The sequence below is a fragment of the Sebastes fasciatus genome, chromosome 22, assembly GCF_043250625.1.
Source record: "Sebastes fasciatus isolate fSebFas1 chromosome 22, fSebFas1.pri, whole genome shotgun sequence".
Classification (NCBI taxonomy): Eukaryota; Metazoa; Chordata; class Actinopteri; order Perciformes; family Sebastidae; genus Sebastes; species Sebastes fasciatus.
The window spans coordinates 12,508,550-12,527,914 of NC_133816.1; the positions used below are offsets into that span (position 1 = coordinate 12,508,550).

General features: G+C 40.0%; 1 protein-coding gene and 2 non-coding genes across 4 annotated transcripts in view; 2 read left to right on the plus strand and 1 right to left on the minus strand.

The window, feature by feature from the left end:
* The window catches only part of intu (inturned planar cell polarity protein), a 24,290-nt gene continuing 4,925 nt past the window's right edge, over window positions 1–19,365 (plus strand). The window contains exons 1-12 of one of the 2 annotated variants that reach the window (XM_074623475.1): window positions 1–659; window positions 3,937–4,538; window positions 7,053–7,138; window positions 11,661–11,876; window positions 14,098–14,216; window positions 14,502–14,591; window positions 15,149–15,226; window positions 15,550–15,733; window positions 16,512–16,565; window positions 17,226–17,288; window positions 18,040–18,258; window positions 18,404–18,496. In XM_074623475.1, the coding sequence (XP_074479576.1) occupies window positions 574–659; window positions 3,937–4,538; window positions 7,053–7,138; window positions 11,661–11,876; window positions 14,098–14,216; window positions 14,502–14,591; window positions 15,149–15,226; window positions 15,550–15,733; window positions 16,512–16,565; window positions 17,226–17,288; window positions 18,040–18,258; window positions 18,404–18,496 (1,890 nt within the window). In that variant the 5' untranslated portion in view covers window positions 1–573. Of the gene's footprint in view, window positions 660–1,598; window positions 1,875–3,936; window positions 4,539–7,052; window positions 7,139–11,660; window positions 11,877–14,097; window positions 14,217–14,501; window positions 14,592–15,148; window positions 15,227–15,549; window positions 15,734–16,511; window positions 16,566–17,225; window positions 17,289–18,039; window positions 18,259–18,403; window positions 18,497–19,365 lie in introns of those variants that run through there. The other variant, XM_074623474.1, reaches the window with a different exon arrangement.
* On the plus strand, window positions 12,190–12,263 carry trnan-guu (transfer RNA asparagine (anticodon GUU)). The gene has a single exon. It is a non-coding gene; the product is annotated as a tRNA-Asn (tRNA).
* Window positions 18,667–18,738, minus strand: trnad-guc (transfer RNA aspartic acid (anticodon GUC)). The gene has a single exon. It is a non-coding gene; the product is annotated as a tRNA-Asp (tRNA).

Sequence of the window (19,365 nt, forward strand, 5' to 3'; positions counted from 1 at the left end):
CCAGTGCGTGATTTATAGCCTTAATGGTTTGTAATTGAATCTTGTATAATTAAGTAAAAAAAGAGTGCCTTGTTGTTGGGTTTATTGCCAAGGATACGCGTGGTGGAGTAACATTATTTCCCCAGGCTTAAATAAAAGTAGGAGTGTGGGCTTGTCTGCTGAGCTTTTTGTTGGTAGCCCAGAGTAGGCGGGTTTTTACTCCACCTGCCAAGAAGACCGCTGGGACAAATTCCGCTCTGCTGGCCTGGAGAAACACTCAAAACGTATAAAAAATAAAAAAAAAGCTCCAGTGGCTTTCTTCTTCTCTATTTTGCATGGTGTTGGTGTTGAACCGTTCACTCCACTGTGTCAGTGATTGACGTGAGAAACTGGAGGAGGATTCACTCTGGTGTTGGAGACGCGGATCAGCCTGCATGGTGCAGTTCATGCGTCCATACGGGGCAGAGGAATTAATTTTGATCTGGTCGGTGGCTGAGGACAAACTTTTTTCTTTTGGAGTTTAAAATTGCATCTTCATAATAAACTGGATAAATTAACGCAGCGTTGTTGGTTCGGCGAAAACATGACGGACAAATGATGTTTAACATTTCTATAAATGGAGGTTCATTCTCTAAAAACTTGGAGGACTTCGACTCTATTCGCAGTGTTCTCCTTTACAGGTCAGTAAAGCCTTGGAAATGCCTTTATTTTCTTTCTTTATAAACCTAAAGTAGTTTAAAGGCTTTTGTTTGGTCAGAATTATGCTGAATACCGGAGGGGATTTAAAAAAAAAAACTCGTGCAAGTCTGCAGGGAGGTGGCGAGATGGGGGGGGCAACAAAATCAAAGTGTGCATTTAATTTAAAATTAAGTAGATGGTTATTAATAAATCCTCAATTGCGCATTCTTGTGGGATCCTTTTTAATTGTTGTGGCAGTCAAAAGTCGGCGTGGTTCTCATGCATTTTAACCCTCGATAACAGTCGATGCAGTGTTTTTTCCAAAATACCCAATGACACCAAAATATAGATTTGTTTTCCAAAATAACATCCCAGTAATTCAGTTCAGAATACCTGTTCACTCTATACCGCTAAAAAGTAATATGAGATAAACATTTTACGCAGCATGTAGTTTTAATTAATGTAATGACTGTATAAACAGTGGCTCAACATCAGTGCGACTACAAGAGGCCCCATTCAATCGTTTTCAAAGAAATGTTCATTCTGGTAAAAAGAAGTTGGAACAATAAATTTCAATCACATCAGAAGACAACCATGTGTAAAATAGTGATTACTTGATTTCGGACCCCAAGAAGACTAGCAGGTGCCATTGGTATAAGCTAATGGGGAATACAAAATTAAATAACAATCATATTTTTATGTATTTTGTATTTTTGCAGCGTGGTATTTAAAAAAAAAAAAAAGTTGTGTAGCCTTTATTTCTAAAGGCTTAGGTTAGTTATTAATGTCAGTGTTCTGTGTGGTTTCTGCATTATTTAATGAGAGTCACGTGTTGCCAGGTAAAACTGGCACACGGTCGCCCATGCCAGACAGTAAACAGAACGCGTTCTGCGTTGTCAGGGGCAACTGCGCCGTCGACCAATCAGATTGGTTCTCAGTTGCGTCACATGACATCACCACCAGCGGGCTCATCAGTGCTTCCAACATGGCGAGCGAGTATCGTTAAAATACGTTTGTTTTCTCTAAAAGTTGAGCATTTAAAGACGCGTTTCGTGAGTGCGTGAGAAAGAGAAACGTCTCTTAACCAATATGGCCGTCGTAAGCGCCCGCAAGTGTGCCGAAAAAGCTCTTTGTAGCGGTCAAACGGGGGAAGAGGATGCCGAGCATAGTGACTGTGAATCCACAGCATCGAGTTTCAACAGCTCCGACTACTCTGAGTAAGAAGATAACTTGACTGCGTGACTACAAACAAACAAACAAACTGTTTACACGTGCAGATGACAATATGAGACCCGTATATAAGAAGCTACTGAAGATTGCATGAGTTTGGTTGAACAAGCTAGCCCACAGAAAAGTTTGTTTGCTGTAATTTGACACTCAAAACAGTCATTTTGATGGTTTACATTACATTGTTTACATTGATATAAAACGTAGGCTGTGCTATGTGACTGCTTTAGATATTTTATTTACATGTATGCTCTAAAAATAATTGTTTTGTGAATGCAATAATAATAATGATCTTTATTTGTATAGCACCTTTCTAAACATAGTTTCAAAGTGCTATAATACAGACAGATATAATGAAATACAGACAAAATATTTATTTTATTTATTTGCACATATATAAAACTGCACAAAATCCAGTTAATGAAAAAAAGCAAGAAATGTGTCAGGAGAGGTCAAGAAGCTACAGGTTTAAACAAAGGACCTCCCACCCAACCCCAGGAGAGAAAAAAACAATAACAAAAAAGGAAGAAAGAGCTAAACTAACATAATTTAAAAAATACAACAAAAGTTAAACAACAAAAAGAAGAACACAAAATGTGCAAAAAAAAACCTAACCAAACAGTGGAAAACAATCCAATAAAAACAATGAAATACATATAAAAAAAAGTACAGAAGAAAAGAAAATATATCAAAAGATAATTAGACATCATGAATTAAATGTGATGATAATTTCCTTTTAAAATGTTCTACGGATAACGAGCTCTTGATAAATAAATAATAAAAACATCAATAAAAGAACAAAACATAAAGACCAAATAAAGAGAAAACTAAAACCCGTAACCAGTGGTATCAAAACAATAAGTTACTACATATAAGCCAAAAGAGGACAATATAAGGTGTGGGGAAAAGGGCACCAAGCTGTTGCCCTACGGAGTTAAAAAGGCCTTTTTTATAAAAATGGGTTTTTAAAAGAGATTTAACCTGAGGTCCTGAGGTAGGCTGTTCCACAGTCTAGGGGCATTGATGGCAAAGGTCGTGTCACCCTTAGTCACCAGCCTAGACCTTGGTACAACCAGTAGAGCCAAGTCAGAGGACTTCAGGTTACGCGGTGGTACAAAGACTTTGTAAATGTCAGTGGCCAGCTCTGCCAAAGAGGGAGTGTCACCCCATCCACACAGCATTTCCATCTCTCCTCCCTTGTGCTTTTCATAGCTTTTGGGGTTGTGTTTTCAATCTGGGAGGTAAACCTTCATAAATAATTGTATGCTTCTTGCCATCCTCGGTAAATTTATGGATGTCATGTCAAAGCTGCCTACCACAGGTTCTTCAAAGCAGGTTTAAAAAGAGAGAAACCAAAAGGGAAAATATCTTCTTTTTACTCCCAAGTTTTTGGTCAAGTACATGATAACGCTTTGAGTTTATATTTTAGTAGTATTTTTTATTTTTTTTTGTCCATTTCAATACAAACACAGGCAATAGCTGTTAAAGTAAATTATAAAAGAAAACCATATTTTTACTCAGTTATCTGGAAGCAAGTTGCGCACAACAATTGTCCAAATGCTGAAACTGTGCATGGATAATATTTCATTCTAGGGCTGCAACTAACAGTTATTTTTGTTGTTGATTAATCTGTCAATTATTTTCTCGATTCATTAATTAGTTGTTTATCTATAAAATGTCCGAAAATTGTGAAAAATATCGATCAGTTTTTTCCAAAGCCCCTCAAATGTCTTGTTTTGTCCACAACTCAAAGATATTCAGTTTACCGTTATAGAGGAGTAAAGAAACCAGAAAATATTCATATTTAAGAAACTGGAATCAGAATTCGGACTTTTTTTTCTTCTTAAATTACTCAAACCAAATAAATAAAAAATACAACATGTATCTGTATCTTAATATCATGTTAACCAAAATGTCAAATGATATCTAGTCATGTATTATATTGATTAATATCAGTACATCTCTCGTCCCTACTACTATACCCTCTCTTCCCAGTTTTATACCACTCTGCCTTTGATACTCGGTGTTTTTCAATGCTCTGTTTTCTCTCAGTGACTTGGAACCAGAATGGCTGGATGACATCCAGAAGAATGGCGAGCTTTTTTACCTGGAGCTGAGTGAGGGTGAAGAGGAGGCTGCTTTGGCCCAAGCTGCCGTTAATCAAGGTGTGTCCACTAATCATGTTCGCTTCAGCGAAAAGGAGGCCGAGGTCATCACAGAGCAAAACAAGAAGCAGCGATGCGGTTCACGGGCGAAAGGTGAGCCAACGCTTAAAAGGCTGGCAAGGATCCTCAGGAGAAAACGCCGGCCGTCTCAGCGCAGAGGAGGAGGGAAGGATGGGGGTAAAGACAGCTCGACTTCATCGCCTCCGGCATCCATCCTGAAGAACCAGCCAGGTCCAAGGCAGGGTGTGACGGTTCAGCAGCAGCAGTTGAAGGAAGTGTGTGTCTACCTCAACCCTAAACGTCTTGCAGGTTCATCAACACCTCTGTCCGACAGCGGAGGCCTGCTGGAAGCGCTGCTGGGAGTGGTGCATCGCCCCTCCTGGAGCAGAGGACAGGGAAACACTGCAGTTGTCAGGCAGGAGGAAAGACTGACTGTTCATGGATTAATACCCAACAGCCCGGCCATCAAATGTGGCCAAATCCTAATTGGTAAGACCATATTCCAACAGTTCCAAACTACAAAATATTATCAGAATTTCACTTTTTATGTCCGTGGTGATCTTAAATACCTTCACATTATTTTCTATGCAGTTTAGAAAAGGCATGTGAAGATAGCTCTCTAATACTACATCAGTTAAACTGAAAATACATGGCTATTTCAAGTGTGACTTTGGGGAATCCAAACTAACCAAAGTCACATAATAACACAAACAAACTAACCGATCGAGGCAGCGGTAGACCAGCAACTCCCATGTTCTGCGAGGTAAAAATACTGTTTTCTTCAATGTAGTCTGGTGGTTTTGGCGAGAGCATAGATAACGGCTTCAGTTCCCCGTCGGAAACATAGACTGTATAGCTATCTGATGGCAAGATAAAGTGGTGATAATACTCTAAATATAGCGTACACTTAAAGTGATATTGATTTTTGTAGGTGGGCCTTTCTTTTAGGTGGCTAAAATACGTTTTGCTGCTGGCCCCGTCCACAGCAGTACATTGCTTTGCTTCTGTGCTTTAACTCCTGTGCCGACCGTCATCTATGATATGGATAAGTACGTCATAAGTCAAAACACCAGAACTATCCCTTTTAGGGATTGGAGCAAAAGCATGTGATCAGCCTTTTTAACAAGGTTTTAGCTACCCCCTCTAAAGGTCAAGAGCTATCCTAATCTGTTAAAAAGTTTCAGGTTGGGTGATGACATGCATACACACCTCAGTAGAGGAGGTATGTATCTGAGAAGCTTAAGAGGAACATTTTATTTGGATAAAAATAAAAAAGTACTTTTTGTGACAGTCTACAGAGGTAGACTGTCTACTCTCTCCATCCTCAAAAATAACCTATTGCCCTCAGTACAGGGAAAAAGCAGTCATGTAGCGGTTCTAATTTCAATAACAGTCATCTGTAGAGTCATGAACTAGCACTGACTCATCCATTTCCACACCACACAAATGCACTGCCAAAGCATGGGCTACAATTATTACAACTCAGTCTTAGTCAGATTTCTTGAGAAAAGCTTAAATAATGAGCGTCGTGTACAACACCTAATCAAGTCAGTAAGTGGTAGCCATGCAGCTTAACTGGATGAACTATGCTTTGTAAAGGTAACTGGATAGGATTGTTATTATTCTGAAGGAATGTATTGCAAGAAGTAGCCTTGGTCTGCATTACATTGTCTAGATAATAGCCAAGCTCTTTCAGTGCGGTGAATCCATAGTAACAACTACAAAATAATACAAATCATTATCACTGTTTCCGTTTTTAGCTCTGTGTTGTAAAAAAGTTCTTGTTAAAAATGTGTGTAGGATGTTTTAATAGCTACTTGTCATGGCCGGCTCTTAGCAGCCACTACAGTATATTCCGTCCTAGTGAAACTTTCAGCACACAGCTTCGTAGAGTGAATGAAACTCTGAATGCAGGTCTGGCTCTGTAGAAATGATGATGAGTCTATTTGAAAGCTCGGCCTCTCTGGAGTGATTTTCCTCTATCGGGGCTAACGATCGGACAGCTTTTTACTAGCAGACGGAGGAACGCCAGTCGTGCTTCACCACAAATGACTACCCACATGAGTTACTGTTTAGAGAAGCTTTTATGCACCGCGGCTACATGCTTAAACAATTAGAGTGGTTAAATACCTGAAATAGCTCTGTTACCGAGATGGTGGTCAGCCTCCCTGCACACAAGCAGGTGAAGCTCTTTATTGGGTCTGTACAGCCAAGTGCATAGGTCAGAGGCACAGGGCAATTTATACAATCAATTAAATTAAACTAAGTAGTGCTCTTATGGATTGCACCAACAAATGAAGGCACGTTACAGTACTAAAGCTCATTGAATTTTGGTGGAATTCATTCCTGTGGACAGCGTTATGCTCACCTGCGCATCAAGATAATCTGCTTTGAGTTTCATTACTATCAGATCCATGTGGCACTTCCTCCCTTGTTTCTCAATTCTAATATATTTCCTATATAGTGTGTGGCTAACCTGATTTGAATGCAGTACTGTAATATGGTTAAACACTTGGCTCAGTATTAAAGCCAGAGTGAAGATACTGGTAGCATTTGAAACTAGGAAACTTAAGGAATCTATTGGTACCAACCATGTCAAAAATGCTAAATAATGCTCCAAAATTACGCTAAATTTTGGTGAGGAAAAACTGGCATGGCCATTTTCAAAGGGGTCCCTTGACCTCTGACCTCAAGATATGTGAATGAAAACTCAGAGATAAACAGAGTGAAAACTGTGTCTTATTAGATAAAACAGATGTTGACAAATTGCAAGATTTGCAGTTGACTAAATGTAATATATCATATCGCAATACTCAGCGTATCACAAAAATCTTTAAAATCGCAATAAGATTTTATCCATAAGTATCGTGATAATATCATATCGTGGGGCCTCTGGTGATTCCCACCCCTATTATTTATTAGTATTACTTATTAGTTTTTTTATTTACTGTTTGACCCAGATGTTTTTCTCATAAATGTTCCATTTCTGCGTGCTATGTTCAGGTGATGTGCTTGTAGCAGTGGACGATGTGGAGGTGACCTCGGAAAACATCGAGAGGGTTCTGTCCTGCATCCCGGGACCAACGCAGGTCAGTGTTAGGGCTGTGTATTGGCAAGAATCTTGTGATATGATGCGCATCATGACACAGGGGGTTACGATTCAATATATTGTGATATATTGCCATACTGTAAGCGAGGTGATATTGTGATTTTTTTTTCTCAAATCTAATTTTAAGAAAACTGTCATAGTATAAAGAACACACCATCATATGTAAAAAAAAAATTTTAAAAAGTCACTGTGAAATGGCTACTATGGGAACTAACATCACTACACATGAATACAACTAGACTCATTGGATCCACAAGAGTCAGCTTTACAGTGATACCCAATTTATGTAATTCCAAGACTGTTTAGGGACCCCGGTATGCAGAAATATTCAAAATACATAATTTTAGAATAAGTGAAAGTAACACATTTGTACTGCATTCAAAAAAAAAAACGTTTTGCCCAAAACTCGTGTGATTATCATAAAGTGGGCATGTCTGTAAAGGGAAGATTCGTGCATACCCATAGAACCCATTGTCATTCACATACAGTATCTTGAGGTCAGAGGTCAAGGGACCCCTTTGAAAATGGCCATGACAGTTTTTCCTGTCCAAAAATGTTGCGTAACTTTGGATAATTAGTTAGAGTTCTTCGCGACATTCAAGTTGGTAATAATAGACTCCTTAGGTTTTTGTATTTTCCATGCGTGCCATTACCTAGCTTTAAAACTGAGCCCGCTACAACCTCCAAAATACAATATAGTGGCAGGGTCTGCCGGTGGGCCGTCAGATTTTTAAGAGGTTAATTAAAAATCAATACATTATCGCAAAAAATAATATTGTGCATTGATATGTTCTTACACCCCTAGTCAGTGTGTCTAAATCTAGAATAAAGGCTCTGCAACAACGCTTTGTAGTTTCCTTTAGAAAACAATATCGATAGCCACCAATACTGGGATCCACTTTTGTATTTGAGGCCAACAATGTGAATGTTTCCAAATTTGTAAGGCAGCATTTACGTCTTCAAGATCCTGGCTTGTCACACACTGCAAACTTGGAGAGTAAACATAGACATTAAATTCCTTTGAAATGCATGGCTTCTTCTGAGCTGCTAAGATGTGAATAGAAAGCAGAAGTCTGTGTCGTTTAACATTAGAAAACCCTCAATTAGAGAAATGATCCTTTGATCAGTAGCTAAAAAATCCATAGTCTGTGCCTCCAGTCGTGCATTTTCACCAAAAAGCAGACCATCAAAAAGTAGGAATTTGCAAATGACAGAGTGTGTAACGGGTTGATGGCGAACACGGCGGATAGACGGGACTGCGGTGTGACTTCTTTTTTCGGTGCCACAGGAAGCTGTTGTGGGATTGGAAGCTCAGCTGATTAGAAGATGTAGTCGGAAACTAAATTACATTGTAGGGAAAGAGCGAGGGAGATTTTTTGGAAAAATACAAGTTTCCTCAGGCACCACGATGACTCTCAAAAAACTGGAAATAGAGTTGTATTGCTGACAGAATGATTGTTTTATATGAGTGTGTGTGTTGGAGGATGGTTTTTCTGTGTGCCAGCCCTCCCAGATGGGACGCAGACAGTACTTATTATGTTTGGAAGAACAAATATTAACATTAGAAAGTCGGTCCACCATGGCCTTTGTGAACCCTTACAGCCGAACAAGCCTCCCTCGTTAGTGTGCATGAGCGTGTGTGTGTCCATCTATAAGCGAGAGCTAAATGACTGACATCAACAGAGTGGAATTCCAGTGAGAGCACACTCCAGTCTAACCACATCCTTATTATTTATGATGAGAGAAAGTGCTGCAGTTAGCCCTCTCAACCTCTTCACCCTGTGATTTCTCAAATTTAGGCTTTGCCCGTTTGAAAGTTTTCTACCGTCTGAATTGGATTCCCCCAGCTCACTCTAATCACACCTATTTCTTGCATTCATCGTGAATCCTAAAGAATTGAGGATATCCATTTCACAATATTTACCTCTCGCTTCCAGGACTGAGTGAACGAGTCACCAATCGAGGTACATCACATGGTGTTCCACCACTACTCAGCTCTTCTTTAATAATACCTCTACTATTGGCCAGAATGGCTGTCAGCCCAGATGCAGGCGCCTGCTGGGGAGGCGGGTGGCCTGTGGTTAGTGCTGACAGGCCTTGGAGAGTTCTGGAAGTGATCGTTGGATTAGAAAAATACAGTTTCAACATTTTTGACCAGGGAATAGGATATTTTTTTTTCTTCATCATATTTGGTAGGCACCATATAATCTAGGACTACCCATGCTTTTGGAAAGTAATGACCACAACACCTCATTTATTTCTTGGGAGCGTACTAAATGGATTTCATACTGTGGGTTAGTTGCAGACACAAACAATGCCTGAATTAGGAACTGGACCCAAAACTATGCGTCTTAAACAATGTAAGTGGTCATAGCGTGTTCAATAAATGGAATATTTCACATTCTGTGTTGCAGTCAAACACCAAAGTGTAGTTGGGGCGTGTCCAGTTAAGATGTAGTGGTTAAAACTTATAACTGGATATGCAAGGTCCCCGGTGGTTTGAGGTCAAATCCCAGCAGAACCTCCACTGTTCTGCTTTCGTTTTGCTTTTTTCACTAAATGTCTCCATAAGGGAAAACTCCTCAGACCTAATGCATTGTCTTTAGAGGATCTTCCCCTTGTGTCACGGTTAGAGAGCATTATTTCTCATAAAACAGGGTTTACGTCAGCCGGCTTTTAGCCGTTATCACATGTAATTGTACGGCAGATTAAATGATCAACGGCCAAAATATCCGTTGGGAATTATGCAAAATAAATTAATATAATATTAATAGCCTAATATTAAAAGATATGTTGCCAAGACAACTTAAATATAAACTTATACAAAAGTTTAAATGTGTCTGCTCCGCTGTGATTCTAATGTAATACAGTTTTTGTCAAATTCAGCGAATATCTCCTCACGATCCGCTGGCTGTCCACAAAAAAAGACGGTCTTCATACACTGCCAGCTGACTTTGTAAATGCAAAACAAACAAAGTGGCTCAGACCAAGACACTATAATGATGATATAAATAATAATTACATCCATGTTTCTCCAATAAAGTTTTACTTTTGGACTTCGGACTGAGACAGTAACAGAGCGCGGCGCCACGCTTGGTGTGAGAGTGTGTGCGTGTTTGAGAGAGACAGAGAGGAGAAGAGAAGCTGGACTGCATGCAATGTTTCGGTACGGTATTAATAATAATTTGAATGTCAACGTCATGAATGAAGCTTCAAACTATTCGGTAGGCTACAGCCCTACAAGCCACACAACACTATTTTAAATTTGACAAATGTGCAGATCAGATCGACCAGCTTATTATTTTATTTTTCAGAACCACTTTTTCATTTAACTTATTTTCAAGTTATGTCAATTGTAGGTTATTATATGGCTATTTAAAACATATGTCCAGTTGTTCTATATGGCCGGTATTCTGGAATATTAAAGACCATATTGGCCGTTAAAAAAAAGTCTAGCGTAATCCCTGAACAGGTATGCCACCATAGCGTGTCTGCAATGTACATTGTGAGTCTGTAAAGTGTGAGTGAATATTTCGTCTTTCGTTGTTAGAGAATTGGGTGTAGTCCCAGTGTCAGTATACTCAGTATCACCATCAAATTCTGGGGTGTTTATGACGTATAGTATCTTTGCGTACACATACGTTGCCTCTACTAGATACAATCTGGCGTAGCCTGAGTGTACAGGATTCAAATGTAGATTTGACAGATTGTTTTAACAAGGACTCCACAGAGTTGCATTTTCTCATCCTTCTGTGCATCTTGCCTGCATGTGTTTCTGTGTGCGTGCTTGTTGGATTTCCATGCAGCTCTGTTTCTGTTTCCGCTGTGATTTTCTATGAATGGCAGTGTAAAATAGAGAACTGGGGTACGGAAAGTAAAAAAAAAAAAAAAAACCTGCATGAACAAGAGAAGAGAAGATAGGCCGTCTGTTGTCTTGCCACTGTTTTCTCGGGTTGCAAAAGTCTGGTTTTAATTTAGTCAAACAGGCACAGACACACACACAAAAAACACACGCAGATCCCTGCTATTTGTTATGCTGCGGTTTGGTCTGGATGTCGGTGTCACTTTCTCTCTGACAATCACCATCTTGCTATTCACTTTTCAGCCTTTTCCTGAATGACTGTGTAATGATTGAAGTTTTTCTCCCCTTTGGCAGCACGACACACGTGAACACCTCTATTTTCCTACTACAGACACATGAGCACTGTTAAAATTTCTTGCCAAGTATAATCATTTGGAGCCATAGTGGCTGATTTTTTTTTAGAAATGAATGAACTCTGAGAGGGACTAGTAGGCAGGCTGATGCAATGATGATATAACAGGATAAATGTGTTGGGTTTTCTCCCTTTTCTTGGCTCCATTTTCTGTCTTCCTTTTATTGTCCTTCCTACAACTTGTCCCATTCTTCACTTCTCTCCTTCTTTTCAATCCCTTGTTCCATTCTGGCTTTTCAAAACCATCTCCCTACCTTTCACTTTTCTTATTTTTCTTCTCTCCTCCAGGTGAGGCTGACATTGCAGACGGTGGCTCAGGTAGACGGCAGCAGTGCTAGCGACTCTTCATCGGTCCGTAAGACGAAGGCCTCTCCGCCAGTCAGCCAGCTGGTGCGTCTGCTGTGGGGGGAGGACACAGCCGAACTTCAGATGTCCATAGGACACGTCCCGCACGTCGTCATGTACCTCTCACTTAAACTGGACTCGGCATCACCGCAGGACGAGGTCAGTACATTTAGAGGTCTTTAAAGACAATAATGTATGACATAAAGAACACCACAAACCTTAATGAGAATCTGTCTAAACTTCAATTTACTTCAAGAAATGCAGTCCGAGATTATTATAAAATCTCCTTTATGGTTAATCTAGTGCTTAAAACAAAGAGCTACGAAACAAAACACAATGTTTTCTTTGGTGGTTGAACAAATTAAAATGCCATGCTTACAAATCCTGCCACATTGCCTTGTCTTAGAAGTGAATAGGAAGTGAGTGGGACTAGAGTATAAAGGCCACACCCTGAAGAGGCCACAGCAGAGCCGTCTCTGTGGCGCAATTGGTTAGCGCGTTCGGCTGTTAACCGAAAGGTTGGTGGTTCAAGCCCACCCAGGGACGAAGATTTTTTGTGCTTAGATAACAAGGAAACCTCATGTAAATGAGTAACCTGGTTTCTGTGAGCAAGGGTAAGAGACAGATAAACCAGGAGCAAAAGTATTACTACTTTCCTATGTTTTGGAAAGGCATGGTTATTAAAGCTTTCTTTTTTTCAATGGCGGGAGCATTGAAAGAGCAAGCGGGTGCTGACAGTGGACAAAACAAAACCTAAATATTGATAGTAAATTAAACATAAATAGAAATAGCAGAAGAAGCAGAACATAAAGGCTGCTGATGATATCTAAACCCTGGATGACCACATGTTTTTCCATCCCTTTGGAAAGATAATGGGTCTTGGGGAAACCTGATCATGACTTTGTGGTCGATGGTACACTGACTCTGAGCAGCCCTATAAAACTGGATTTGAAACATTGAACTATACTGAAGTACGGAGGTGTGTTCTTATAATCGAGTGTTAAGAATAACCTGAGTTGTGAAGGAAATCCCAAGTCCAGGAGTCTCAGAATTTCTCTGAAGTGAGTCAGACTCAGAAAACAGAAAACTACTGCGCTGGACGGTTTCCAACGCCCACGGGTGCTACTAACAGAAAGCAGAGAGACAGGGGAGAAGTTGAGGCGCTCTGCCCCGAGCACAGCTCCTGTCAACTTCATTCCCTTTAGGGTGAATCCACACATGCCCGTTTGGCTGAAGCGCAGCAGTCTATAAACAACATTATTTCCTTATTTTAATGTGATCCACACACAGGGCACTGTTTTCTATCTTCTTATATTCACTTGTAGTGAAGTGTTAATCCCAGAGCGTGTGTTTTCTGCAAACTACACTCATTTCCTGACCGACACCTCCTACACTGTAATCACATTTTCCCTGTGGACGAGTATTGGCAGGTCGATGTTTTCTTTATGGTCGTACTTCATGGTCTGCAGTTCCTTTTTGTGTATCTGCAAGCCAGATTTTTTTCTTCCCTGACCTAAACAGCAGTAGGGAGTACGGGTTGCCTGTCATTTATTTTCTAAATGACAGTGTTGTGCATGAGCATTGACTTTGATTTTTTAGTCCTTTGATTGCAGGGTAGCAGAAGGTTCAGCGGTGGTATTTTTGAGTCTTCGCTGTGTGATGATTTTGTGATCCGAGCACAGAAGAGATGTAACTGAAGGGGTTGTACTGTGTTGGTTGTTCTTCTTGTTTCTTTGTTCTGGTTGGCAAGGCTACAAGGGCCCGTTCATTCAAGGTTTTTACCCCCTCACCCACCACTCCATCCTCTGATCCTCTTAGCGGCTCGGCTCTTATCCGCCCTGTATTCTTTAAAGTTGCCACTGCCAGCATGCTGGGAGCAATACTAATATCACCAACAATACACTGAACCTGCCCGGAGCACTTTCTCTTCTCTGCTTTGTCGTTTCTATTGCAGAAATGAGTAGTTGAAAACTATTTGCAAATGTGTGCCATTTCTGGAAAGCACAGATGAGTTTCTGTGAGCTTCTGACAAATTCCTGTGTTTCCTGAATCTGCTTCTCTTTACTCTGGAAAGTCAAACATGTAAAAATATTTGAGGAACATTCATCTTTAAAGTGACATTTTTGTGTTTCCTCCAAAGTGAAAATGGGTTGGACAGTAAAACTGAAACCAAACATTGTTGCGGTGACTAAACACCCAGTGGTTCATCTGTTTATTCTTCTTTGTCACATTTTGGTGACTGTAGCATCCAACAGCAGATATTTCACATTGTTATGTAACATTGTTCTGTTGATAGGCTCACCAGAGATCTTTCTTTCTGCTGAATATATCATTGTCCTGACACATATAACCAGATATTCCTGTGTGTTTGTGTCTGCAGGAGGAGATCTTGTACCAATACCCGGTGTCTGAAGCATCCGGCCAGCTGAAAGGCGTTAGAGGGATCTTCCTCACGCTGTGTGACATGCTGGAGAACGTGACAGGAGGGCGAATACTCAGGTAGGGGAAGCAGCATGGAGAAAAAAATAGTAATACAACTTATTTTGGTACATGTCGCGGTTTTAATCACCAATATGTAACTCTAAAATACACACGTTTTATTTAAAGTCCGGGACCATCTCACTAAGAGTGAGATGGTAGAAAAGTTTGGCGACTGGGGGAGCTATTGGATGTTAAGAATATAACAGTTGTGTATTCATGATAACCGCGCCCCCTCTTGTCTGTTCTATTTGTCACTTGTTCTTTTGATTTTGTCATTTCACCGTCTCCATCTTTTCCCCTCAGTTCTTCTCTCCTGCTCGGGAAACAGCTGGTACATGTGGGCTACTGGAAGGAAAGCAACAACCTGTTGGTCATCGGTCTTCCTGCTGAGAGGTAGCCGGAGGCAGCATCAAACACGCACACACAGGCTATTACACTGTGACATAGCTCCACCACATTTCATTTGAACTGCAGCTTTTGCCAGCTGACAGACTGACGTAGACATTACCCGACAAGAGTTCAGTCCATATGTCAGGTGTAAAAGATCTTCAGGAGATCAGACGTGTGCTCGAGAAATGAACTATTTTTTTGTAAAAGAGGAAACATATTTAAGAGCACGATCTGTAAAAACAATTTCAACGTGCACATGTGCTTCTTTTTGTCCTTTTGTTGGCAGGATGAATACCTCTTTAAGGATAATGTGGTTGTTCATTAGATGAGTCATATTACCCACCTTTTAGCCACCAAGTCAACCCGATCACTCATCATCTCGGTTGAGAAATAATCTCATTCATGCTTAAAAGCACATATTTATTTTTGGGGAACACCCACGTGTAGAAAAAACAATAACTCATAAAATGTTTTTGCTTCATGGCCCAGTCCAAATATTTGATAAGATCTGCTGAAGTTTATTCACGTCTGTGTTTTTACATTTTTCCGTTTCCCTCCAGGGTTCCTCTGCTGTATCTGCAGACGGTGGTGGGAGACGTGGTCCGGACACTAAAAGTGATGTACGGCTCTTTAGACAGGTGGGTCTGCCTTTGCTTTCCTGTGGTCCTGCTGAGAGAGCTCGTTGAAACTTCCCCTCTCTGGCTGTCATTTTTTATGCTTAACGCAAAATATACTGAAATACAAATAGTGTGTTTGACCAATTCAAAGCAAAAGGAAATTTTCCAGCTGGATTTTACACAAAGTCTTCATTGTCTCACTCCCTTAACCCCCCTTTTCCCTGCTCTCAAATATCTTTCATTTCTTTTTTCTTGAAATGTAGTCATTCTTCTGTAGTTCTATGATTTTAACTTTATGTGTTATCATGACACTCATCTGTCATCTTCATTGTGTGCCCCCGCAGTGCGTTCTGTAAGGCAGACCATGCTCCCAGGTTGGACCATTTCTTCTGCCTGTTCTTCCAGCAGCTCATCCAGCCGTCTCGCTTGAGGGACAGCTCCTCGGCGCCGACCCCCGACGTCTCAGGGACCCTTTTTCTCGACGGACTGCCGGCGGTCCGATGGCTCACGCTACCTCCGGAAATCAAGGTGCATTTCTGTTTGTGTGCGTGTGAGACTGGTACCAGGGTTATAATAGTTTCGAATTTTCAATTAGTTTTTTATTTCATTTTAGTTTTGACTTTGTGATTTCATTTTAATTCAGTTTTAGTAGATTTTCAGACTGCTTTAGTGAAGCAGTTGTAACATAACACCATCTCCTAGAGTGTCAAGTCCGTTCAGATTCTGTGGTTCAATGTCACGAGAGTTGATGGAAATTCATGCTTTCCCCTTTTTTTCGGATGTGATGGATTTTAGCTTAAAAAAAACTAAAACTGAAATGAATGCTGGTTCAATTTTATTTTATTTTTCTTTGCTTTTTACCCAGGCAATATAGTTTGAGTTTGAGTTTTTCTTCAGTTTATGAAAAATGCTCTTCACTGCTTGTTTTAGTTTACTCTAATAACCCTGACAAGAATATTGTTTATAGATCTAATCTAGTGTTGGAGCAGAAGTAAGTGCAGTAATAACAGATATTTGTATCATCCTCGTGTCCCTGTTCCTCAACAGTTTGAGGTTGAATGTGATAATGTTGTCACTCATGTAGCTATGGTGCCCTCTAGTGTCCACTGTTGAAAATGACACAATATATCACTGACATTATCTGGACTGAAATAAAATGAAAATTGAATAATGCCCATGAATATATTGGATCAATGCAGGAGCAAATATTATAGATAACAGCACAATAAATAAGACTTACAAAAGATTAAACATACAGTAATAATTAAATGCTATGAAGCTTATATTTGATGTTCTCTTTCCCCAGATGGAGGTGGATACTGTTCTCTCTGATTTTGAGTCTTCTGATTTTGGAGAAATGGTGAGAAAACACACACCAGTGCTGCAGGTCTTGCAAGCATAAAGTACTTTCAAAATATGTCACCTGTTAGGGGTGGACATTTGTCTTAACAAAATTGCCACTTACAAATAAGTGGCGTTTGAGTAAGCTAAAGAGACCCATCAGTGGTTCATTTCACCCTTTATCCTGCTGCTCATTAGTTGTTCCAAGATACGTGTTAGATGAGATTCTCTGTCTTCCGGCCTCAGCAGGGGGAGAGGAGAAGGTTAGACTATTTTTAGACGTGTGGTGTGTGTGTGCATTTTTAATGAGAAGCTAATGGGGTCTGGTTTGTCCTTTTGTACGTGCAGCGTAAACTGATTACATTAAGCTGCACTTGAGGACAGAAAACAGCCGAGACAAAATGAGAGGGAGGAATTATTGATGCGGGAAGTAGTGAAGTGCATTACATTTAGTTTTTAATTATCATCACAGCAAGCTTTGTTAAGTATACGTACTTTTCCTGTTTGTTAAGTTTTACAGATGACCACCAGTTGAATAATGCGTTTCTACTATCATTCACAAATTATTGATCAAACTTTAAACAATATCAGTACGCTTATTTCTGCAACTATCATCTTCTTCCAATATCTGTGTATTTGCTTACTTGTATTTTTATCTTTGTCTTTATTTCTTTAACAGTCTGAGGACTTTTTTGGCCTGAGGCGTCTGTATGTAATCCTTGGCTCCTGTTTGTTCTACAAGGTCGGTATCTCAGTCAAAACACACACACACACACACACACACACACATTTCAGTACCAGCAGCTTCATCATATTTATATCCTCCCCTGATAGTACCCCACCGTCTAGACAGCTATCTCTAAATGGCAACAGAAGAAGACCTTTCACACAAGATAACATGACGAGCCTGCTCTGTGGCTCGGTGACAAATCATCAACCTAATTACTCTGTTAAAATATTAACCAAGGGGAGAAGGAGGACGGTGAAGGTGTGATAAACGCCTGGGTCACTCCAAAATCTATTATCTAGGGCTGTCAAAGTTAACACGATAACACATTAACACGACAGCTTTTGTTGCCTGTTGGGCTGCAGTTTGAGCTTTTATGATTTGAGTGTATTTTTTATGTGAAATGCAGTACCTCTGAGGGTTTCTGGACAATATTTGTCCTTGTTTTGTGTTAATTGATTTCCAATAATAAATATATACATACATTTGCATAAAGCAAGCCTAATTGCCCACTCCCATGTTAATAAGAGTATTAAATACTTGACAAATCTCCCTTTAAGGCACATTTAAATATTTAAATCGATTGGCAGCCCTAATTTTAATATCACAATATATACACAGGGAAATGGGGTGGGACCTTTAGGAAAGATTTGTTTTATATAGATAATAATAATGCATCCAGATGCAAAACACATTCAAGGTCCTGAAAACAGACCTCAATTTTGTTTACTGAAGATGTTACTAAACACACACACTCACCTTCCAGTCCTACCTGATTGCCAACCATCTGCCTAAAGAGGACCTGCTGGATGTGTGTCTATACTGCCAGCACTACTGCCTGCTGCCGCTGGCGTCTGAGCAGCGGGTGGGCCAGCTGGTCATCTGGAGGGAGGTTTTCCCCCAGCAGAGAGCCAACAGCAGCCGCAGCACGGCGCCAGGCTACAGCCAGCCTCAAGGACGGCACTTCCTCCTCATAGTGGGGCTGGTAAGGAGGCGAATCACTGACTGGTGGTTGTTTTTAACCATGTTCTCGTTGAACACATCATTGCCCAATATCTATTCATAGTAATGTTTGTTTATTGTACAAATAATATTTTCTCTGCTTGTATTTCTTTACCTCTCCACCTCAGAGGCACTTCATGCAGTGTGTGCTGTTGGAGGCAGGGGGCTGCGCTTCACCAGCTTTGGGCTCTCCGGGACCTGATTGTGTTTATGTAGATCAGGTGAACCTTGGTGACCTTAAATTCCTAACATACCATACATACTATTCATCTACTTGAACAAAAAACACCACTTCCTACTTTGTTTTTTCTTGTAGTTTTACTTCTGCAACCAAGAGAACTGATAATATAAACAGGTTTAACAGCAAGGCTGCTTCTCGGTGCAAAAAATACTCCCCGTCGGGGAATCGAACCCCGGTCTTCCGCGTGACAGGCGGAGATACTGTCCACTATACTAACGAGGAAGGACAAAGTCCCAGAATGCACCTGGGCATTTTATATCCAATCCCTTCAGAGAGACGAAAAAATATCTGAAGTTTAATTTGCATTAGGGTTGCAACTAACAATTATTCATTCATGTTAATCTTCCTGAATCCTCCAATGTTTCACTTCTCGTTGTTCCAAGATTAAACCCAAAGGTGGCAGACAGAGCTTTTTCTGTCAGGGTGCCTGGACTTTGAATTGAATTACTTGAGGACAAACTGTATCTTCTTTTAAATCACTTTTAAAAAAAAATCTCTTTGTGTATCCTCTATCAGATTCTTTCTTTTTTTTTATTAAAAACAAAACAGCAGTGACTTTACAGGGGCTGCAACAATGATAAGAACGGGAGAAATAACCAAGAAAAGACTAAGAAAGCAAGGTGACGTACAGAGCTCGACATGATACATAACAAATCAAACAAAAAAAACACAGCAAAACCCAAAGAAATAATGAAATAATAGTCATAATAATTCTAGTAATAACATTCTATATATATTTAAAATAATAATAATAATAAAAAAATAGATATAATAATAATAATCTTAATAATATATATTTTTTTAATAGTAATAAAATAACTAGGTGGTAATAAAAAGAAAGGAATTGGA